The sequence below is a fragment of the Melospiza georgiana genome, chromosome 14 (genome assembly GCF_028018845.1).
Source record: "Melospiza georgiana isolate bMelGeo1 chromosome 14, bMelGeo1.pri, whole genome shotgun sequence".
NCBI classification, from domain to species: Eukaryota; Metazoa; Chordata; class Aves; order Passeriformes; family Passerellidae; genus Melospiza; species Melospiza georgiana.
This window is the reverse complement of record NC_080443.1, coordinates 12,876,995-12,894,844: the sequence shown is the minus strand read 5'-3', so window position 1 is coordinate 12,894,844 and position 17,850 is coordinate 12,876,995. Positions and strand designations below refer to the sequence as shown.

Below are 17,850 nucleotides of genomic sequence, written 5' to 3'. Positions count from 1 at the left end.
TATTTCCATCTTTTATTCACAGCTTTGGGTTTGCTACAAGGCTTCAAATGAGCACGGAAACAAATTATCCTCTAGCATTAACCACCTGCAGAACTCATTTTCATTTAGGAAAGACTAAAAAACAACAAGTGCAGCTGGAATGTATTATTATATCTGATGATAAGGCTTCCAGCCCCATCAGCAGCAGCTCTGTGTTATCTCAACACCTCAGAAGTGGAAAATATGCATCCAGATGCCTACTAAGGGGTCACAGATGGTCACTTCTGATCATTACTTTCTGAGCTCAATGAAACATGTTTTACACAAACCCCAGAGTGAGAGAAATTATTCCAGGCAGAGCAAGAGAAATACCAAATACTGGATGCCAGTCAGGAGCTGAATAATTCTAAAGAATTAAATAACTTTCCATGCCCATCATTTTATCTTCTGGTGAATCCTGGTAAATCCTTCCTAAGGCCTATCCAAATACCTTCCTTATACCCACCTGATTGCTGAAGAAAAAAACCCAAGCCACTTTTATGGTATTACTTATGAAAGGACCTTCAAAATCTGGTGTGCCACATGCAAAGGAACAGCAGAAACCATATGCCAAAGCTGTCCAGAACCAGAGGGACATCCAGCCACCTGCAGCTTCAAATGACACAGGCAGAGAAGGGTTCAGAACATAAATCAGGTTTGGGCTTCATTTCTTTAGCTGTGGCAAGCTGGCAATCAGGGTTCTGTGCCCACCTGGCTTTACTTTAAGGATGGTCTTCATCTGCTGCCAAATGTTTCTTGCATGACATAAATCTGTGGAGTGCTTCACAGGAATAACTCTAAGGTGGTGCAGCACACACTGGTGCAGGCACAATTGCTCTGCTTCCTATCCAGTGCAACAATAAAGACATTGAGCCTGGAATAACCCAGCAGGAATTTGCTTTTCCCAGTGGGGCAGAGAGCACCACAAATGGGGAGCCATGAGGAATGAGCTGGCACAGGGTTCATCATTCCCCCAGACAGAGGTTTCTCCCAAAATCCGAATTATATGAAAGAGGAAAGGTTTTGCAGAGTGCACATGGATCAGCACCTAACAGGGACACATCCAGCACTGCAGCACGATGATTTAGATTAAAACACCCATGGAGAGCAGCTCCATGGGGGCTCCTGAAGGGGAGGAAAATGCTGCCTTCTCCTAAGCAAAATGAATAACTTTATCCTTCCCTTGGCATGTGCTCCATCACTGAGCACCTGGAGAGCACAGTAAGGGCCTCTGAAAGCCCAGCAACAAAACATTATTTTCTCCAAAGCCCTGGTAACATAGAGAGAAAAAAATATGGGCAAAGAATTGCCCAGAAATGGAAAGAAACAAGAGGAGGATTTTGTATGAAGTTTTTCAATATTAATTTTGTTTTACAGTCTCATCACCTGTGGTGCAGGGTTGGGGTTTATAACACATTCTGTGTACTTTGAGAGGTGATCTCTCTCCTCCTACTTGCCCTTGCTATCAACAGGATTTTCACTCACCAGCTGGGCTGAAGTCCAGTGCCCCCCAAGGGTGCTCTGCTCACCTAACCTGGGGTTTGGCTTCCTCCTGCTCCTTGCACTCCTTTCCTTGGCATTTAGGCAGATGATGACCAAGATGGGGCAGTTTTGCCTCTTTCACACCCTGTGGCAGGTGTGGCTCTGCTCAGCAGGATGGAAGGTGAGCAGCCCTGTGGCTGCACTGCACACCTGCACCCAGGCCCCTGCTCAGCCATGTCTCAGTATTTAATATTCTTTAACAGAAACATTTTCACACGGTTTTCTCTGCAGCCCCTTGCCTTTTTAAGCCATCTGAGTTCTCATTAGCTGAGCTGCTGCCCAGACCCAGTTTCCAAAGCACACACCCACGTTCACTGGCAATGCTGGTGCCCAGAGCTGCGAGCTCTGCTCTGTGTGCTTCCCTCTGCAGCACCAGGGCAGCAGAGCCCTCATTAAAAGCCACTAATCTGGAAAACACTGATTTTTCAAGGTAAACTGAGCTGACCTTCTCTGCAAACAAGCGCAGAAAATCTGGTAGGCTCAGGATAAAACACACTCCTTTATTCATCCTGTTCCAGGCTGCTCCCTGCCTGCACAACGAGACCCTGTGAAGCTGCACACTCACACCCTTGCACACTACTCACACCCTTGCACACTGCTCACACTCACACACACATTAAAGCCCTGCACCTCCCTACCCATGGCTGGGCACCCTCTGCAGCTCCACTATGGGCAAGGGAGGGCTCTCCCCCTTCCACACCCAGCTGGGGCCAGCCAGGATCTGTGTGTTGAGAGCAAAGATTGGTGGAGCTGTTTCTGCACGAGGAAGAAAATTTTGGGTGATTAAGGCATAAAATCCCAGAATCCCACAGAATCACAGAATCCCAGAATAATGATGTTGGAAGAGACCTCTGAGGTTGAGTCCAGCCTATGCCCTAACACCTCACCTAGACTACAGCACCAAGTGCCATGTCCAGCCTTTTTTTAAACACATCCAGAGATGGTGATTCTACCACCTCCCTGGGAAGAGCATTCCAGTGCTTTATTATTCTTTTGGTGAAAATTTTTTTCCTAATATCCAACCTACACCTTTCCTGATGTAGCTTGAGGCTGTGTCCTCTGGTTCTGCCGGAGACCAAGCCCACCTGTCTGCAACCTCCCTTCAGGAAGGTGTAGAGAGCACTAAGGGCACCTCTGAGCCTCCTCTTCTCCAGGCTAAACAACCCCAGCTCCTTCAAACATTCCTCATAGAGCTTGTGTTCCCAGCCCCTCTCCAGCCTTGGCAATGTCCCCTTGGATCATTCCTTGTACCTTGTAAAACCATTTCATGGTTTATTGTCACAGATGGCCAGAACCTCTAACCACTCACTCACAAAAGAAGAATATCTTGAAAAGCTCACAAAAACTCTGAACAAGATGATAACACAAAAAATTCTCCTGCTAACAGCACGGTTAATATCCTGAAAAACATATCAATGCAGGACACTGATTTACTAATCTTAATCCAACAGTTTCTAAGCATAGTCACCACCTTAAGTAAAACAGACATTTAGTACAGTATGAAACATTTTCAAGTCTCTGCATGTGCCAAATTCCTAATAAATTACATCAAAACCCTCCTTTTTTATTTTTAATGGATGACTTTTTCTTGAAAAATATCACTCTGCCCACAAGTGCATCAAAGGAAAGAGACGGCAGGTTTAATTACAGCCTACAAGTAACCTAGCTGCTAGGAGGGACGGCACTTCTAAATGTATTAAATTGATGATTACTGTGTTGATTCTATTCATCACCCGGCAGGGCCAGGCAAAACTGGGACTGTAGTCCTTGGAGGGATGGGCTGGACACCTCATGGGCAGCACAGAGGCAGCACAGGCAACTTCTTTGCTCTCAGGGTCCCCACTTTGGAAACACAGCATGGTTTTCTCTGAAGTTATCGTGATGCTGTATTGAGATGGCTGATTATTTAATTCTGACATTTTGGTCCCATGCAGTGTTTTCAGCAGCACAGCCTGCTTGTAAACCCCGCTCTTCATCTCCCCAAGGCCTTTCAGGAGCAGTAAATACAGCACTTAGCGGCACATCCATTTTGCTGTCAGCCTCAGAGTTTTTAGATGCCAGCTGTTCGCGGTGCGCTTGGACTGCTGTGAATGTAAACTCTGTCACAGGGATAGCGGCTGTAACTATTTAGAGTTTGTGCGAAATGGATTCCCTATCTGCAGAAAAATATAAAATCAGTAACAGGAAGGAAAAGAACGGTTTCAGCCTGTGATGCTCATTCACAAAATCGTGACGCGGGGTTTCTGTGTGGTGCAATGTTTCTGAGCGGAGCGCTCAGGAAAGTGCTTTAAAACCCACAGAAACACAAATTTGTCCGGAAGGGCTCCCACCCCCTGCTCCGCCAGCCGGGGAGCGCCTTTTCCACCTGGCCGGCCAAAGGACAGAACAAGCGTGTCCGAGCTCGGTCAGAGCGCAGGCGGGGCGGCGGCGGCCCCGCGCACCGGGAGCGATCTCAGGGACCGGTCACCGGGAGGGAGCACCGGGAACGATCTCAGGGAGGAATCCCGGGGAGCGGTTACCTCGAGTGATCCCCAGGAGCGATCCCCGGCAGCGATCACCGGGAGCGGTCACCAGGAGGGATCACTGGGAGCAATCCCCGGCAGCGCTCCCCGATGCGATCATCAGGAGCGATCCCCCATAGTGATCCCCGATAGTGATTCCCGATAGTGATCCCCGGGAGCGATCCCCGGTGCGATCATCAGGAGCGATCCCCGATAGTGATCACCGGGAGCGATCCCCGATAGTGATCCCCGGCAGCGCTCCCCGGTGCGATCATCAGGAGCGATCCCCCATAGTGATCACCAGGAGGGAGCACCGGGAGCGATCCCCCGCAGCAAACCCCCATAGTGATCCCCGGGAGCGATCCCCGATAGTGATCCCCGGGAGCGATCCCCGATAGTGATCACCGGGAGCGATCCCCGGCAGCGCTCCCCGGTGCGATCTGCCGCAGCGATCCCCGACAGTGATCCCCGGGAGCAATCCCCGGTGCGATCTGCCGCAGCGATCCCCCATAGTGATCCCCAGGAGCGATCCCCGATAGTGATCCCCGGGAGCGATCCCCCATAGTGATCCCCGATAGCGATCCCCGGCAGCGCTCCCCGGTGCGACCCGCCGCACCGATCCTGCCCGTCCGCGGCCGGGCCCTGCGGCTCCTCCCGCGCCCTTTGCGGGGCTGCGGGCAGGGCTGGGGGCTCGGGCCACCCCCCAAAAGCCACCGCAGGGCCCTGGGGACACCGGGCTGTGTCACCCCCCCGAGCAGGGACAGCAGAGATGGGCAGAGAGCGCGGGGTGAGCCGGTTACAGCGGCGGAAAGGCTGAGAGGGATCGCAACACGGGCTGGAAATCGCCGCCGGGTTCGGAGAGGTTCCAAGCCCCTGAGTTACCCCAAGAGCCATTTCCAGCAGCCCGAGTGACCCCCTCGCCCCCTGTGCCCCCGTCCTGCCCAACCCGGGGACACGGTAATGGCACAAACACCTCCGGCTTGCAGCACGGCTACACCCCAGCTGCTCTTTCACACACTGCCCTCCACTTGTTGGCCCTCTGCCTTACAGCAAAAGAAGTAAAATATCCGTGTTTTTAAGCTCTCATTATTTCTTTCAGCTCGGTTTTGAAAGCAGACCACTAAACCAAATGAATATTCTTTATGGAGGAAAAAGATCTCTTATGTTTTTCTGTACAAACTGTCAACAGTATGAAACAGTCAGAAATGGCGTTTTTTTTTTTTTGATCACTGAATATTTAACATTTTGCCTATTTCCACTTGATAAGAAAGCCTGGGCTAATCCAATTTCTACTTGTAATCTCTGTAATATTGGACTGCAAAGGAGAGAGGGATTGTTCAGAACTCAGCTGAATGGGTTGCTAATTGCCAGAAGGAAATAACAAGATATTGACAGCATGAGGTAAAATTAAATCAGCCTTCTCCTCCTTTTAGATTTTGTAGGTATCTTGATAATTACCAAAGTTGTATGGAGGAGAGGAAGAAATTAGAGCAGCAAATGTGCAGGTTTGGATATGTAACACACAACTGGCAGGGAACAAGTAAAAGAATAGTAAAGCAAGAAATTCCTGGACCCTCTTGCTGTATTTTCCCCAATGTCTTTGTTTCTCATGAATGCTTTTCTTCTGCCATTGAAAAATTATCTAAAAACCTCCTCCCAAATCCAGTCCCAAGTAGACAGCTTGCTCTGCCCACCAAAGAGCAGCTGGACACTTCTGCTGCTGGATGCTGGTGCCCTAAGCACATTTACCCAGAAAAACCCCAATAAATTTGCACAATTGGAGCTGCAAGCAAAGTCTACAATCTCCTTGAATGCCCCAGACATGACTCAAACACAAGTGGCTGGTTAGAATTGACATCTTGGTCACTTTTATGGTTTTAATGCAAGACCTTGGTGTCTTTCCATTCCCTAGAATGGAAAACCAGTGATGCAGAATGGCCCTGCACAATCCACAAAATAAGGTGCTGAGCTCCTTTCCCAGCTGGAAAGGTCCCTGGTGTGACAGTTCCTCACTCCATTTGCACAGATAAACCCTGCCAGCCCTCTCCCTCTGCAGCGAGCACCAGCCTGCTGCTCCCAGAGCCAATCTGCCTCAGCACAAGACAGCCTCTCCCCAGGGACTGGCAGGGAAAACACCTGGGAAATTGGATTAGAAATAGAAAAACGGCCTCAAATGTTAGCTCAAACAAGTTTCTGTGCAGTTTTTCAGCTTTGTGCTTCTTGCAGTGACCTTCCCACTGGGTGATTTGTTTTTAAAGCCCCTTTTCTTTGGTGAGCCTGAGACGTTCTGTGTCTCCATCGGCACACAGATGCTGAGCACCAGCCTTGGCACCAAGCATTTCTTCACTTACACGAAAAATAGAGCACTGTATAGTTTAAATTACATGTTTAGAGAAGAATAAGCTAGAACTCAAAAACATCTTCCACATAAACAAAATCCACCAAGTGCCCATGCTCTTGAGAGCCAGAAATTAGAGCAAGACATGTAATTTTTGTGCAATCATTTTGTCCCTTTCAGAAGAGACAAGAACTATCTCTTGAATCAGTTAATCAAAATCTTGGCTGATTAAACCAGCCATAGTTTATTTCCCAGGGAGTTAATTGAGAACATTCCATATTCAGAAATTAAGCTGGTTTCAATGGGCACAGGCATCTCTGTAGTGCAGGCTTCAGACAAACACAGCATTCCACTGAATCAGGTTTGCAATGCAAATAGCCAAGATTAGGGAGGGGGGAGAAAAAAAAAGCCAGGAAAAAAATAATCACAATCATCATTGTTCTTGCTCAAGAAGTAGAAGCATTTTCTGTTCAAATTTGGGAGGACTGGGCTGCAGAAACCCAGAGAAAAGCACAGAGAGCAGAGCAGTGCTCCTGAAGTCTCCCTGCACAATCCAAAAAATGGATTTTCTCAGAGGGAGATGTCTCACAGCAAAGGACCTGGGGTGGGTGGTGGGATGGAAAGCACCTCCCATAGTGCCTGGAGGGACAGTGGCAGCCAAACAGAGCAGGAACAACAGACCTTGTCCACCAGAGGGAAACAAGGGCTGGAGCAGCAGGACAGCAGGAGGGACTGAAGGGCTGCAGGTCTGGAGCAGGGCTGTGCTGGAAAGGAGATGTTGAGAAACTCATCTCACCTCTGGGTATGGATGCACTCAGAGAGCCAGAATCAGTCTGTGGAAAGTGCAAGACCCATTTTGGGAGCTTCTGCCCCCACAGCTGATCGTGCCAGTAAAAGCAGGGGCAGTCCAAAGCTCCCTCCCTGTCCTCCCTGGCTCTGTGGGTCCCTCCCAGTGCTGGAGCTGGCTGCAGAGCTGGAGGCAGCACAGCTGTGTTGGCACAGTGCTCCTGGGCCTGACACGCTCTGCTCCACTGTGGGACTGATTAGTGCAGGCAGAGGAGCTCATCAGGATCATTACCTGATTCTGGGGGGCCCTGCACCTGTCCCCCAGCTCTGAGCAGGCCGCTACCTACCCTGACCACACCCTGTACTGTGTTGGTGAGTTTCACAGCTGCTGCTTTGGTGCCAGCGCCCTCCAGCACAATCACTGCTTCCCACTGGATCTTTTGGATGGGTGGCAAAAAATGCAGCACTCACATGGGCAAAATCTCTGCACCCTGAAGTGACCCCAAATTACTGATCTATAACACAGCTCCCTGTGACCCCAAATTACTGAGATTTATGACACAGCTCCCTGTGCTCCCCGGGCAGCTGAGGGGTCAGAGCAGGATCCTCAGAAGGATGCAGCTCAGCATCAGTTCTCCCCTCCATCCCCTCAAACCCCTCTGGAGCACAGCCTGCCCCAGTCAGAGCCCCAGGGATGGCAGGTGGCACTGCCAGGGGCAGCACAGGCTGCAGAGCTCAGTTCTCCATTTGTCACAATCCTCTGGCCGCAGGGACAGCCTGGGGGAGCTGCAAAGGCTTCTGAGAAGCTGCTGTTAATTACATGCACACTCCAGCCTTTTCTAGTGTTTGCCACTGGAGAGAAGAGCTCATTTACGCCGGGGAGAGGCGGAGAACAAAGCCATTAAAAGAGTAGCTGTAAGCCTAGCAAAGAGATAACAAATGACAGAGCAGCTGAATGTTGATGCCACGTCCTTGTCTCCTTGTGAATGGACCTGTACAGCTCACCTGAGCAGTCCTGCTCCAGTGAGCAGATCCCTCCCCAAAGGATTGTCCTCTCCAGCTATGAAAAATGAATGAGGCAGAAAAGGAATTTTTAAAATCCCCTGCAAGGGCTGCACTTGTTTGGTCAACAGCCATGTCTGACATCCCAGTGCTTCCCAAGAGCTCAGAGGTGCTTCCTCCATCCAAGGGGATGCAGAGGGGGAGTTGGTGCCAGCCCAGGGAGCTGGCAGGACGTGGGGGCTGTGAGCCAGACAAAGCTTTGTCCAGTATCACAGTAATACCCTTAAAGGGTTTCAGCTGTTCATTTGTGACCCTAAAACTTGTTTGATCTCATTCCTGCAAAGACTTTTTCCTTTTAAAATTGATACATCTTGTTAGAAAAAGTAAGGAAGTGTGTAGACAACTCTGCAAATATAAGTGAATTTCACAGGTAACCATTAATTGAATTTCCCAGGTAACCATTAATCCAATGTTTTCTAAAGCCCACTTCTACCACTAAGCAAAAAGTATGTATTTAGTTATGTGTGTCCATATATGGCACATTATTTGTGCTGTTCCAGTAGCTTTGGTATTAATTGTAACATATCATTATCTCTCCAGTAATCTTCAGGCAGCTCCCCAAGGAGCACTGCTGAAACCTCCTGAAATAACAGCTAAAACCAGTGGTAAAAAACCACTCAGAAATGTTTTGTTCTTGCCTCCCAGCTGTAGCTGGGAAGGGAGAAGGAGGGCAGACAGTGAGAGCAACAGAGAGGAAAAATGCTACTTTTTTGTTGTTTATGAATATAATTTTGCCAAAAAATGCCAAGAGGAACATGGGACACCTTTTGCACGTTCCTGCTGCCAGATGAGTTATTTGGTGATGATGGGTGCTGCAGCACAGTTCTTGCATGGAGATACCTGCTATAAAACCTGGCTGGGTGTTTGCAGCCCATGCCCAGCACCCCTCACCATTAATGCCCCAGAGACACTTCCCAGGCAGCCTAGAAGAATGGAAGAAGCTCATTAGTGCTGCTGGGTTATTCTGGAATCTCCCTTTCAGTTCAGCACCCTGCCAAGAGCACCCTGCTGTCACTGGGGGCTCTGGGACAGAAGCTCAGACTCCTCCAGCCACAGCCCCTCAGACCCAGAGCAGCACAGCTCCTCCTTCATCCTCAGCCCACCTCATCCTCCCTCTCCTCTGCACAGATTTCCTCTTTTCCACTGTCTCCCCAGATAATCCCAGTCAAGAAACTGGCACAGACATTCATTTCATCTACTCCAGTAAGGCAGCTCTCTGATGCTAAAAATACCCCAGGAAATTGAATCAACATTTTGTAATTGGCTGGTAGCAGCAATTACTAATAATCAGCAGGAACATAATCTTCTTCATTTTCTCCTCTTGCTGTAATGTAATCTTAATAGCAAACTTTGCTTTGCACACTAAACAAACACAATGGCCAATATTTAAAAAATGGGGAGATAAAGCAGAGTTTCAAAAAACTTAAAAATAAGTAAATTTCTATAAAATAGCAAAAAACTGTGAATCAATGGACTATATTAAAAATATGGGGAGATAAAGCAGAGTTTCAGAAAACTTAAAAATAAATAATCTTCTATCAAATAGTAAAAAATTGTGATTCACACAGCCTTTGGGAAAGATCAAGTTAATATTGTTCCTACGTTCCCCTGTGTGATGGAGAAAGGAAAGCTCCACTCCTCTCACTCAGGGGCAGCATCCCCTACCAGGCTCCCACAGAACCCATTCCAACCCATTCCCTGTGAGATACCCAGGGCACAGCAAGGGGAGAGCACTTGAAGGACTGTACTGGATGCAAGACTGCATCAAGCAAATTACCCAGTTCAAAGAGAAAAACACTTGTGCAGAAGGAAGCCTGGCTCTGGATAGGTCTTCTGAAGACTGAGGCAGCTCTTGCAGATTAAAAACAAGGAATATTTTCCTTGCCCAGCTAGATAAATTTGCTGTAGATGTCTGTGCTTTGTAAATCAATAAACAAGTGCCAGTTTCATGCCAGGGTTTGGCTTGGAAGCGTGAGCAGCTCGTTGCTTTTCCCTCCAGCCAAGCAGAGCACACGCTCTGCTGCTCTCTGCACGTTCCAGTCCCTAACAGGTATTGATGCCTCCATCAGCCAGCCTGGCCAAGGACAATCCCTGCTGGACTCTGGGAGCTCTTGTCACACTTGGGAGCTCCTCATCAAGGCTCCTTGCCAGCAGCACTGCTGCAGGGCATTTACAAATGGCACATTTTCTCTCTGTCCACTTCAGATGTCATCCCTTACTAAGGCTCAGAGAAGCTGCAAATTCCCTACAATCCCCAAGCAAAAACAGGCTGCAATCAAATTTCCCATTTCAAGGAGACCAAAAGAAACATCCCCACACTCACCCCAAGTGCCCTGGATTGCACATGAACCATCTGCACCCTTCCAAAGGCCAGGTGGGCACTGATAAGCTCAGGCAATGCCAGAAATTATTTCAGAATAGGGGCAGGTGGGCACCCAAGAGTCCATTGGGAGCCCATCTGGGAGCATCACCTGGAGCTGGATAAACAGACCCACAAAGCATGAGGCAGCAGCTGTGGGAGAATGGCATTTAGAAAAGATGGATCATTCCCAGAGAGTTAAAGTAATAAGATCACTAAACTTTCTTTGGTGCAGGGAAAGGTAAATACCAAGCTGGTCTTTGGTATTTTTGACCTTGGAAAACTTTGGAAAGTGCACACATTGAAAAGACATGATTTTGAGAAACATCACATTTACTTTGCTCTTGGAAATTCTTCAGCAGTGCCTGTACTGTGTTGATGAGTTTCACAGCTGCTGCTTTGGTGCCAGTGCCCTCCAGCACAATCACTGCTTTCCACTGGATCTTTTGGATGGGTGGCAGAAAATGCACCACTCACATGGGCAAAGCTCCATCCCCCTGCTGCCAGAAGGATTTATAATCAACCAGATTATTATTTTTCAATCACTTGCTCACCTTGGAGATAAAGGGGTTTGTTTCTGTAAGTGCTAGAACAATCACTGCTTTCCAGGGCATTTTTGGGATTGGAAGTGAAGTAGGCATGGTCCAGGTGCAGGGGATACAGAGAGATCACAGACAGGACAGGTCTGTTCTTAGAGAGATTCACACTGCTGCCTTTTACAGCACAGCAAAGCTTTTAGATAAAGTGAAAAAGTGAAGAGGTACTTAAATGCCCATATTAAACTAAGCATTGTTTCAGATGCTGTAAAGGCCAGAAAATGGCCTGAAAAACCACCAGGACAAAAGAAATCAAGATGGCTGTCAGGATAAGACACAAACCAAGCAGAAATGGAGATTTTGCAGAGTTTTGCAAAGCAAGCTGCACTCCTGCAGTCTGTGCAGAGCTGCTGCACACCCTGCTGTGACCCAAACACTGTGACATGGAGGGTGTCAGCACCCTGGGCTTACTTGGTGTTGTCTGAGTCAATGGTGTGAAAGAGCTTCTCAAGTTCCTCCTCGTTGAGGTTCCCATCAGAAAAAAAGGCCTGGAACTCCTCCAGGGACAGCTTCCCATCATCTGCAAACAGCAACACAGCACCATTAGGGACAGCAAAGGGAGGGGGCAGGGCTGAAAATCAAGAGTTATTTACAGGTTTAAAGCTTCACACCAAAATTATCTCCAATGCCTCTGCAGAAATGTCCCTCAGCCAACGTAGGGCTGGCAGGCCTCAGGGTGGGATCTGCAGCTCTGGCTGGCCCAGAGCAGAGGAAGATGATGGACCAGAGCAGAGGAAGATGCTCCTGGGAATGGATGCAGTGGCCATTGGCAGCTGATTGGGCTTTTAACCCAAAGCATGTCTCAAACCCAAAGAGGAAAGCCTGGTGAGCTTCATCCTAACACTGAATTACATTTAAAAAATTATGGAGTGTTTTGTCTACCCTATGTTCAAACAATGCAGGATGGTCATTAAGGGACATTTACCAGACAGGAAAAGACCCTGGGCTGGAATTACAACAGAGCCAGGATTCTCTTTTGCCATCTCTGCATCCTCTCCAGCACAGTCCATGTCCCTGCTCTGGGCAGAAATGTTAAATGGAAGCTGTTTCACTGATGTGGAAATCTGGCCACAGACTTTCTCTGTTATTTCATATATTGCTCCCAGTGTTCATTTAATACTGGGGCCACCATGGACTCCTTAAATGACCAAGAGGAAAAAGAAATTATCAAATTCATGTACAAGGGGCTAAAAGAAGGACTCTCACAAGTTTGACTGATAAGGTGACAAAGGATTACAGTTAGCTGACAAATCTGGAGCCTTGCCTGTGCTCTGTGGACAGGAACAGAGAAAGCTGCTCCTGTGAGAAAGCTCCTGTGAAGCTCAGCAATAAAGCAACAGGAGAGAGACAAAAGAAACTCTAAAGAAACTCTAATTTATCATTTCTTGTCCAAGCTGCTGACACCACACTCTGCTGTGCAGCAGTGCTAGGGGGGAATAACTACCCCAAGTCAAATATTATTTAAGATCTTTCCATTCATACCCACAGAAGAGTCACAGGCTTGAAATGCTGCCTACTTTGTGGTAGGAGAATGTATCATTTATTATTTAATCAAATCAATAATAAACCCTGCTGTTTCTTTTTCAGGAAATGATGCTAGAGGAAAAAAATTATCCAACTCCTCACATACACATCAATATTTCTTCCCCAAAGTAAGGCTGCTGCTCCTAAAACATACCTGCACTGCCAAATGCTAACCCAGTTTCCCTTGCCTGGCACAGACAAATTTAGAGCAGTGATAAACTGAGTCTCAGATGCCCATTTAATTGGCAATTATGGAAGGAACACAGCAGGAGAGCAGTCTGCAGCAGCACTGGGTGAGGAGGGCACCATTTCCAGAGCACCACAATGGCTGCAGGCAGGGTCCAGCTGCCTTTATTGTTTTCCCCATTCCCTCCCCAAAATGTGACCTTTTTGCAGCAGGCAGGGTGCAGATCTGCAATGCACAGCTCAGGGAGTGGTCCTAAATCTGCTTTATTTTGGTTTTGAGAACACTAAAGCACCTGCACTCCAGCAAGAGCCTATTGCTTGGAGCATCCCCCAGTGTCACCTGGAGGGTCACCCTGTGCTGCCACCCTGTCCTGGAGGAGACAAAAAGGCTTTGTCCAGGCAGGAGCCCCATCCACAGCTCCCATCCCCACCCTGCACCCCTGCACAAGGAGCTTTTCCCCCCCAGTGCTCCCACTTGTGCAGGATCCTGGCTAAGATCAAGGTTTGGCTTCTTCTGATCCTCCCTGGCGATGAATGCACATCTTCAAGCACCAGGATCAAAAGGATGACAGCTTTGCTATCCCACAAGGGCTAAACAATTCTTTATATATAGAACACTTTATTGTAAACCATAAATCAGTGCTTGCTCACCTTCAAACTGTCCTTCCACACGCGGGGCAGCAGAAATAGATTCCCAGGAAAGTCACATAAACCAAGTTCCTGGGAAAGAGAAACTGTAAAGTGGAGTGGATTTTTTTTCCAGGAGAGTACTTTGATCTGAATTTACAGTTTGCTTAACTCTGAAAAACGCAAAGGTGTTGCTAAGTTTAAGGCAAAAAAATCCACACCCTTTATCTAGTTTATATCTTATAACTTCTGTCTTGAATTTTACTCTTGCTTGATTTGTTTTGCTCTGGGGTTTTGATATAATTTATTTTTTTTAGTAAAGTGCTCCAGGATGCATTTTTGCTGCAGCCTCTGAAATATCTGTGTTTGAAATCTGTGCCAAAACACTGCTCTGACTCCTATCTCAGAGTGTCCAGAGAGAACAGGTAGACAGATACCAAGTACCATGACAGGTCAGAGCACTGGAAATCAACCTGCACTGAATTTCTGTTGGCATTTAACAGCCTGAGGTAATGGAAAAACAGAGTGATGTAAGGATCTAGAGGAAGAAGGAGGTGACAGTGAGTTTTATTTAAATTTTAATGTCTGGAGACCCCACCGCACTGCTTGAATAAAAGCATTCTTACCCCACAGAATTTGAATAAAAGTACCAATTTTATTTGCAAGCAGTGCTCAGGACTTTCATCTCCCCCCGGCCACCAGCACCAAGCACCAGTCAGCTCAAAGCTGATGGTTATTTAATGTAAACTGGAATCCTTGTCTGCAAGCACACAAAGCAAAACCCTTTCCGAGTAAGGAGATAATCCTTGAGCTGCATATCTACAACTGTGGAACAGCCTGAGAGCCTGGGTTTCTGGAGCCCAGCAGGCCAAGATGCCTTCAGGGAACCTCAGGGTGATAAGAGGCAGCAGCAGAGAGGGGCTGGGATCTGCCAGCTCAGATTAAACTGTTAAAAAGCCCCTGCTGAGGAGCACTGGCCACAATGGCAGCAGCACCAGGTCCCCTGGCTGGCAGCTGCTGTGATAAGGGAGAGCTGATGGGGCAGGAGGAGCCTTATCAGGACAGGCCCAGCTTCTCCTGCAGCACGAGAGTCTGCACTCAGCAGGGAATGGATAAGACTTCCAGAAAGCAGCTTTTTGCAGAACACTGCTGGGTTCAAGAGGTGCAAATTCTCCACAGGGACAGGCAGAGCCTCAGTTGGTTCAGGCTCACCCCCTCCCTGCCTTGGAGAGCTGCTCTGGGATCTCTCAGCCCTTGGGAGCTGCTCCTGACAGGAAGCATAAGGGGAAAAATGAGATTTTTTACCACATCTTACTAAACCAAATAAAGTTTCCATAATTTTTAAGATCTAGATCTCTCAAAGAGAGAAAAAAATCACACACACACACACACACAAAAAAGAGTCACAAATACTTGTGTAGATCTAGATAATCTAGATCTCTCAAAGAGATCTAGATCATAAAGATCTTAAAATCTAGAGATCTAGATCTACACAAGTATTTGTGACTTTTTTATCTGGGCAGCCATACTAAAGGCAGACAACCTATTTCCAGTGGCTCCCTCCCTCCCCTTTACACCCAGCACTTGAGGGTAACACCCAGCTGGCAGCAAGGACAAGTGCCACTAATTAGAAATTGCCTCCCTCACACTGATGGGCTGAGAAAAGAGATCATCAGGCCGCAGCTATCCTGCCATCGTTCCATCCTGAGAGTGCAATCTTCATTTTCCCCTAGCTTTTCAAAATAATTCAATCACAGGCAAAGACCAAAGCAAATTACCAGCCCGACAGAGTTATCAAATTGAACTGACTGAAGAGGGAAGGACATGGGAGAGAGCATCAGAAAGCCCCAACTGGGATGTTATTATATCTCCATTTGCCATCATGAAAATGTGAGGAGTCCAGAAGTGGCTTTTATACCTTCTAACTCACACAATCAAGCTGTTCTCACTCGCTAACACAGCCCAGGGAAAAATCAAACTGAGATCATAAATCGTCCAAAGTATAGGAAATCTGGTGGCTGAGTTTCTGGAAATTCACTCAGTGGTACAAATGGCTTAAAGCAGCTACAAAATAAGGTCACAGTTCTGAGCCTGAGCTTGCTAAATATGTTTTCAATTACATGAGTCTGAGACTGCTCATATATTTTCCAGATATATTATGAATATATTTTCCAGCTATTATTATGACTGTTCTTCATTATTTACTTTTATTGCTCTGTGAGCTCTAAAATGCTCTAAGCTCCACTTACTTGCAGGCGCCCAGCAGCTCTGGGTAAGCAAATTGGATTTTAGTGGGGCCTGTGCATAAAAATGAGAACTATTTTTCCTTATTTCCTGGGGGTATGCATGTGCAGACACATGAGCCAGCAAGAACAGGGAGTGGCTTCCACCCTGCACCTTCCATCCAGCCCCCTCAGAAGCCAGAAGGAGAGACTTCATTTAAGCAAAAGAGACCATGGGCTTGAGCTTTCCATCCTGGGCTGTTGGGGAAAATGACCTCCGGCCCCACAGGTCTGATCTGAACCTTTCCACTGGGCACAGAAGGGCTGTGCACCACCCAGCCCGCTCCAAAAATCATCTGCAGCTCCTCACCACTGACCCAGGCAAAAGAGCCAAATCCACCCACCTCAATTGCAGCCTCCCAGTGCTGTGCTGGGGCAGTGGCCCTCGGCTGGGAGCAGGGCTGGAGATTCACCCCAGGGCTGGAGATTCACCCCAGAGCTGGTGATTCACCCCAGGGCTGGAGATTCACCCCCAGATTGCCCCGGGGAGGCTGCAGAGCCAGCACAGCCCACGTTTGGGTGGCTCTGCACAAGAACAGGGCCATGGGCACTGGAGCACAGCCCCTGCCAGTGCCTTTGCTAATGAGATGTAGCACACATCACTACAAGGAAATTACTACAATTACAGTAATTTTCTAGTGAAAGAAATTTACGGAACAGCTCCATAATTTTGAAACTTAACTAATGCCCAGCACAGCTGTTTGCACAAGGGTCAGTGCCACACCAAGCAGAAAACCTGAGAGAGATATTGGTGTTTCCAGTGTAGTGAATAATCTGTATGAAGCACTCCTGTGCATTCCTAATGCCAGCTGGGAATGCTGGAGGGTCCTGCTGGGCAATGCTGGCACAGGGGTGCAAAGGCTGGCACAGAAGAAGAAAATTTCACACACAAAGCCAGGGATTGAACTTCAGGACCTGGGGTTCAACTCACTGAAAAACACTTGATAAAAGCTTTTCTGTGTGCTGGGCATGACCCCTCCTTTGCCTTCCTGCCATGAGCACAGTTTTGGGGTGCTGTTTTCCATGTGACCCAGGGCAGGTCCCGTGGCAGTGCCCCCGTTTGGGGCAGGCTGGGCACTCACCCCAAAGCTACCCCAGCAGCTCCAGCTCCAGCATCCCCTCTGTGCCATCAGCTCATGGAAACCTCTGGGGGTTTTATCTTCCCAGAATATCTTTCCTTCCTGGGCCTGGATGAGGCCTTGGGGGAACATCAGGTGCAGAAAGCAAATGAGAGAACATCCATCCCTTAAGGAGTCAGCCAGGTCCCCTCCCCAGTCATTCATCCCAGGAATGAAGATCATCTCTACTTTGGGAATTTGGCCAACTTTTGTCTTCATCAAACACAATATTTAGCCAATTTTGCACTTCTCCTCTCTTCTCTGCAGCATAGGATGAAGTTTTGTGGTAAAACTGAAATTGGGACATACCCAAAATCTGGGAATAGCACTTGATAGAAGGACTGAGAATCCTTTTTTTGTGACTGGATTAGCCTTTTCATTTCCATTAAAATAGGGGGAAAGTGACTTTCATTTCAAAATTACCACATCAGTCAGTATAAGATATTGAGGAATGACTTAAAGCCTGGTTCTTGTCTAGGGTGGTGGGTAATGCTGCACACACCAAACAGACAATGCCTGGGAATCTTCCCTGTAGGACTTGGACTGGAGAAAAATGGCATTTCCATTGTAGTCAGAAAACTGCACCTCATTCCCATCAGAAATTGCCTGGGCATTAAGCAGTGTCCATTAGCATGCCAGTATTTTCCCCAAGCTGCTCAGCTTTTATCATGAAATCAAGCCTTTTTTCATCCTGGAGTTAGAAGTAATTTTGAAATTATTTTTAATGGCAGCTATAGATAGTTATCAAATGTAAGCTGTAGGTAGGGAGACAGGCAGGACTGACTGATCTAACACATTTTCTCTCACTATCTTTTGTGAAGACTCTACTTATTTCCCACATAATTCTCAGCCTGCTGTAATGACCTGATTTAAATGTGTGTGTGAGGGGGCTAGTGGTTTCTGTGCTCACC

At 47.6% G+C, this 17,850-nt stretch overlaps 1 protein-coding gene across 1 annotated transcript in view; it reads right to left on the bottom strand.

The window, feature by feature from the left end:
- NECAB2 (N-terminal EF-hand calcium binding protein 2) overlaps window positions 1-17,850 on the bottom strand; it is a 70,598-nt gene that overhangs the window by 22,523 nt on the left and 30,225 nt on the right. Inside the window, exon 3 of the mRNA XM_058034072.1 lies at window positions 11,614-11,722. Within this exon, the coding sequence (XP_057890055.1) occupies window positions 11,614-11,722 (109 nt within the window). The remainder of the gene's footprint in view (window positions 1-11,613; window positions 11,723-17,850) is intronic.